At 42.4% G+C, this 6,672-nt stretch overlaps 1 protein-coding gene across 1 annotated transcript in view; it reads left to right on the top strand.

The window, feature by feature from the left end:
- Positions 1-5,643: 5,643 nt before the first annotated feature.
- The window catches only part of ATMIN (ATM interactor), a 29,028-nt gene continuing 27,999 nt past the window's right edge, over positions 5,644-6,672 (top strand). Inside the window, exon 1 of the mRNA XM_071209524.1 lies at positions 5,644-5,970. Within this exon, the coding sequence (XP_071065625.1) occupies positions 5,644-5,970 (327 nt within the window). The remainder of the gene's footprint in view (positions 5,971-6,672) is intronic.

Raw genomic sequence — 6,672 nt, 5'->3', positions numbered from 1 at the left:
TTGGTAAAAAGGATGTGTTAAACCTTGGAAATGAATAGAAAATTTGATAGCCAACATAATGTCTGTAACTAGCAGTACTATTATGTGTACGTTAAAGGAGTTTAAAAGGAAAGTCTACAGTCATGTATATTACTAAAAGGAAAGCTAAAAAATGTAACATGGAACTATACAGCATAACAAAACAACATGTGAAATATGAATATGGGTAAAATTGCATAAATAAGATTGTTTTTCTTTGAAATTTAACCAATGTATGTTAATACTATAAGATGTTAATATCAGACAAAAAATTATGCTAAGTGAAAGAAACCTGACACAAAGTGCTACATATTGTAGGATTCCATTTCTATATATGTAAATATAAATTAATTTATAAAGATGAAATTAGATTAGTGGTTATATAGGGCTGGGGAAAGTCTGCTAAGGGGTGTGGAGTTTTTCTTTTTGGAGTAATGAAATTGTTCTAAAATTTTTTGTGGTGATGAATGCATAATATTGTGATTATACTAAAGGTCATTGATTATACACTTTGGATAGATTGTATGATATATGACTATATCTCAAAACTGCTTAATAAATAAATAACTATGCATGAATAGCCAGAAATAGGAGCTATGTACAGCAGAGGAAGCATAAAGAGATCGAGAGGTGATAAATTTTCTTGTTTTCTTCTTGTTTATTATTATTATTATTGAAATAATGAAAATGTTGTAAGAATGATTGAGGTGATGAATATACAACCATGTGATTATACCAAATACCACTGATTTACACTTTGGATGAATTGTATGCTTTATTAATATGTATTGATAAAATTTATTTGTTTAAAAATAACTTATTACCTAGATTGGTAAAAATAGCATGGTACTGGCATAAAGATAAACACATATAACAATAGAACCAAATTGATGGTTCAGAAACAGACCCTCACAACTATGGTCAAGTGATTCTTGAAAAGCTAGTCAAACCCACACAGCTGGGGCAGAGCAGTTTATTTAACAAATGGTGCTGGGAGAACTGTATATCCATATCCAAAGGAAAGAAAGAGGAATCCTATCTTACCTTTTATACAAAAATTAACTCAAGATGGATCAAAGAATTAAATATCAAAGCTAGAACTATAAAGCTCCTAGAAGAAAATGTAGGAAAACATCTTCAAGACTTAGTGGTAGGTGGTGGATTCTTAAACCTTACACAGAAAGCATAAGCAATGATAGAAAACATGGATAAATGGGACCTCCTAAAAATTAAAAACGTTTGTGATTCAAAGGACTTCATCAAGAAGGTGAAAAGGCAACCCACTCAATGGCAGAAAATATTTGGAAACCACATATCCAATAAGGGTATGATTTCCACTCTATATAAAGAGATCATGCAACTCAACAATAAAAGAGCAAGCAACCCAAATTTAAAATGGGCAAAAGACTGAAATAGATATATCTCCAAGAAGGAAATACAAATAGCCAAAAAGCACATGAGAAAAAAAAAGTTCAATATCACTAACTATAAGGGAATTGCAAATCAATATGACAATGAGATATCTCACACAGCATAGAATGGCCATTAATTTAAAAACAGAAAACAGTAAGTGCTGGAGAGAATGTGAAACAATAGGAACACTCCTTCACTGTTGGTGGGAATGTAAAATGGCACAACCTCTGTAGGAAGACAGTTTGGCAGTTCCTCAGAAAGCTAAATATAGAACTGCCATATGATCCAGCAATTCCTCTACTAGGAATATATTCAGAAGAAATGAAAACTGACACAAACAGACATTTGCACATCAATTTTTATAGAGGCATTATTCACAATTGCCAAAGATGGAAACAACCCAAGTGTCCATCAACCAATGAATGAATAAACAAAATGTAGTATATACATACTATGGTGCTGTAAGAAGAAATGAAATTGAGACACACGTGATAACATGGATGAACTTTGAAGACATTATTTTAAGTGAAATAAGTCAGCCAGAAGGACAGATATTACATGGTCTCACTAATATGAATTAAATGCAAAGAATAACCACATAGAGTTAAAACCTAGAGGGAAGCAGATGTGGCTCAAGTGATAAGGCCTCTGCCTACCATACGGAAGGACCCGGGTTTGATCTCTGGGACCTCCTGGTGAAAAAGAGGAAGAGAAAGCATGCCTTGCAGTGAGCCAGTGCCCACTTGGTAAGCCAGTGCCCACGTGGTGAGCCAATTGGCCGCGCGGTGAGTCACACAGCATGATGATGATGCAACAAAAGAGGGACAAAGGAGAGAGTCAAAGTGAGGTGCAGCAAAGACTGGGAGCTGGGGTGACGCAATTGACAGGGGGCTTCCGTCCACATAGAGGTCCCCAGGATTGAATCCCTCTGAATCCTAGAGGAGAAAGATGAGAAATGAAGACAAAAAAGAGAAATAGATACAGAAGATCACACAGCAAATGGACATAGACAGCAGAAACAGCAGGGCGGGGCAGAGGAAAGGAAAAAAATAAATAAATCTTTTTTAAAAATTTTAAAAAAACTAGAGCTAAGTTTATTAGGAGATAAGAGAAGGACTGAGAAGGTATACTGATACTTAATGTATGTGGAAGTTTTAATTAACTTGACTGTAAACGTGTAGAAATGGATAGAGTTGTTGGTAACATCTTACAGTGAATAAAAGCTGGTTTATAAATGGGATTGTGGCTGAAAAGGGCAGTCTAGAGAGGTAAATGTAAATTGAAAGAAAGCTAGAGAATAATCTAGGGACTGAACAACACAGTGAACCCAGAGGTGAATGAGGATTGTGGTTAATAGCACAAATTCAAGAATATACTGTAAACTAGAACAGATGTATGTCACTATTGCAGGGGGGTAGGAATGTGGAGAAGCATGGGAAAAATACAACTGATGTAACCTATGGACTATTGTTAACAGTAATACTGTAATATTTTTGCATCAATGCCAAAGATGCACTATGTTAATAATAGGGGGTATGGAAAAAATATGCCAAATGTATGCTATAGACCATGGTTAGTGGTAATAGTCTCATTATATCATCTCATAATCTGTAGCAAATTTCCACAACAGTGTGCTGTGTTGGTGAAGGGGTGTTGTATGGGAATTCTACACGTGTATGATTGGTTTGTAAGTTCATAATTTCTGTAATAATATTTTTTAAAAATCCATAGAACCTGTACAATATAAACAAGCACATAACGTAGGCTAGTCAGTGAAACATGCCAACAGTGTACATTGCATTAGAATCTTCCTACCCCTTCTCCAGCTAGTATGTCTGGGTTCCACAATCCAGTCTTTATTCTAACCCAGTCTTATTTACACATGCTTTGGGGATAAAGAGAACCAGTTAGAGAAGTGGCAGAATCCTGCACCCACCAAGGAAAATAACTACAGTTGTAAAGGCCTATTCTGTATTTTACTATCTACAATCAGATGGAAAAAAAACTAAATAATACTTTTTAATGTAATGGCATTGCCTGTAGATTATGTTATTTAATGTGGAAACTATTAATGTTTTTAACTTTAAGCAGCAAATGTAATAGATACTTCTGTTATATCAGAATGAGGCACTGAGTCTTCAGGGGCCTAGCAGTGTTAATTCCATTGAAGAATATAATCAACCGTTTGCTTTGGGCATCTTTCTCAATGTGTGCACACACAGTAGGTATTTCTGCTAGTGCTGCATCTGCACAGAGGCCCTGCAGTTCCCAGGATAGTTTCTTACAGGCTCACAGCCCTCCCTGTGGAACTAAAGGTCTGAATGAAAGACATTAGTCATATCCAGTTTACAATGCAGTTACTTGAAGCTGCACTCTGAGGCTCTCCCAGACAAACTCCTACTCAAGGAGATCAGAGTACTGGGTGAGGACTTCTTGAACTCATATTATGTACTTGATAAGTTTTGTAAATGCAGGACCAAAGATCTCTAGATTAAAAGGTAAATTTACTGCACATTAGGTAGCGTCTACAAAAATGAATCAATAGCTAATGTTTATTGAGTACTTACTAAGCAGCAGGCACTGTATAAGTTTTATGGGCATTGCTTCTCATTTATCTTTATAACAATCCTATTACGCAAGCAGCATGATTTGTCTCATTTTACTGAAGTGAAAACCAAAGATTGGGTCAGTAAATGGCTGAGGTTGGGATTAACCCAAGCCCATGGATGCTAACTTCCACATAGATGTATTGTTAGGCCCCTCAAAAATGCCCATGTGTTAATCCTGGAAATCTGTGTACATTGATCACAGGGGAAAGGTTGAAGAGGGATGGAAGAGAGTTAGAGCGAGATGTGACTAATAAAGAAGTCAGAGTAATGAAATACGAGAGACTTGACTCAACTAACTTTGAAGGTGAAGAAAGGGGCCACTGGCCAAGGAATGCAGACGGCTTCTAGAAGGCAGAAAAGACAAATAAACGTGTTCTCCCCTGGCACCTCCTGAAGGGAACTCAGCTCTGTCAGCACCTTGGTTCTAACTCAGTGAGATCCAAGTAGAAGTGTAAGATAATAAGTGTGTGTTGTTTTAAGTTCCCAAGTTTGTAATTTGTTATAGAACAATAAAAAATTAATACAGTTGCTAATATATAAAAGTTAGTAGTTTTCATGTAAAAATGTTGAAAACTGGGGAGCGGATGTGGCTCAACTGGTTGAGCACCTGCTTCCCACATGGGAGGTCCTGGGTTCAGTCCCCAGTGCCTCCTAAAAACAAAAACACAACAAGCAAATAAACAAAGAAACCAACTCAAGGGAGCTGATGTGGCTCAGTGGTTGAATGCCAGCTTCCCACATACAAGGCCCTGGGTTAAATCCCCAACCCTGATACCTCCAAAAAAAAGTAGAAAACTAAATCTAGCAATACCAAAAATGTGTAGCAGCTGCCACCCTCGAGCAAAGGATGTATTTTCACCTTCCCTGTAGACTTCCAACTTTGTCTACACCGGGCCTCAGGGCCCATTTATAACCTACCTAGTCCCTCTAAGTATTTTGTTTTTGGAACCCTGCACGGAGCTACACTGCCTCCCAAATGCTAACAATCTCAGCAATGAGACAATACATCAAGCCTCCCTAAAAAGACAGCCCTGTCGTTTATAACAACCCCTTCATTTGTATAGTGTGGCCCAGAGCAATTTACTCAATTTCTCTACGCCTAAGTTTCCTTCTTTACAAAATTTGGGTGTGTGTGGCGTAGGGTACAAGTCCCTAGGACTGTTCTGAAGACAAAATGAAGTACTAAATGAAATGTGCACATACGGGAAGCCTTCAGTCCTTTGATCACTGTAATTAGAATACAATCTGTGTTGAGTTCTTGGGTTTTTTCTAATCTTTGGGAAGTAGGGTTTTAACTGAACGCATAGCTTTTTCTTCTATCCAACTACTATCCAAAGCCAAGTTTCCTGGAAGGCGAAGGGTGGATCAACGGGATCAATACCTGTTACCTATCCTCTTGAACCTCGGCGCAGGACGCCCGCCTGATCTAGTCGCCCGCCTCACAGAGACGCGCCCTCCACCACCGGCAGGGGGCGCCGCGTGCCGGGGCCGGGACGGTACTGGGCCGGCCGGATGCTAATGAGCCGGCGGCCCCGCCCCCTGCCGGAAGTGGCTGCGGTGGAGGCGGGGCGTGCGGGCTCCGCGGGGCTGCCGTGCGGGAGCCATGGCGGCCTATGAGGCGGCGGCGGCGGGGCCCGCGGCTGTGGGCTCGGGCGCCCCGGCCGTCCCGGCAGCCGCGAGGGGAGCCGCCGCCGCCTCGGGCCCTTGGGGTCCCCCGGGACGGCTGAGAGGCAGCCGGCCGCGGCACGCAGCGGCCAGGCCGCCACCCGCAGCGGCGACGCCGGCCGCCCGGGAGCTGATCCAGCCGTCGGTGAGCGAGCTGTCCCGGGCCGTGCGCACCAACATCCTGTGCACCGTGCGCGGCTGCGGCAAGATCCTGCCCAACAGCCCCGCGCTCAACATGCACCTGGTCAAGAGCCACCGCCTGCAGGTGAGCCCTGGCCCGCCGCGCCTGCGCCCGCCGGGGGTCGCGGCCCGGCCGGGGAAAGCCCGCCTGGCCTCTAAGCGTCTGTCGCCCGAGGCCGGCGAGGCAAGAGGCGCAGGCGCCGGGGTTCCGGCCCACAATTTGTGAATCGCGGTAGTTTGGCCTCTTCCAGGTTAGAATTTGACACCTAAAACCGGCTAAACAAATAAGGGCATCCGGACCAGGGGGAATTAAGAGCTAGTGTACACTAGTACACGACAAGAGGAAAACTCTGTGCCGTGCCACTCGAATGTCAGGCTCAGACAAGCCATTACTGACCTGTTGTTTCGTGCCGGGCACCGGCCCAGGCATTTTACACATCTTACCACATCAGTGCTCGCAGCAACTTTGTGAGGCGCCGATTAGCCCCATTGTTGATGAGAGACTGGTTGCACAGCCTAGGCAGGGCTGGGGTTTGAACCTGAGGCTCCGGTTCCAAAGCCGCTTTCCACCGCCACCCACCCCCAGTGCCGCCCTCGGGCCTTTGGGTCCTGCCTGATTGGTATAATTTGTCATCAGCTACAAGTTCCACAGTATTAGTAAGATCAGCTTTGCTCAGGATTAAGACCTAAGGGAAATTTCTCTGGTGGCTTCCCTTTAAGGGTGACACAGTATAATGGGACAGTAATCTGAACAACCCCTCCACATTATGTAAAATGGGGCAACGAT

This window comes from Dasypus novemcinctus, chromosome 18 (genome assembly GCF_030445035.2).
Source record: "Dasypus novemcinctus isolate mDasNov1 chromosome 18, mDasNov1.1.hap2, whole genome shotgun sequence".
NCBI classification, from domain to species: domain Eukaryota; kingdom Metazoa; phylum Chordata; class Mammalia; order Cingulata; family Dasypodidae; genus Dasypus; species Dasypus novemcinctus.
Note: the sequence above shows the minus strand (reverse complement) of the source record. Positions and strands in the feature narration are given on the sequence as shown.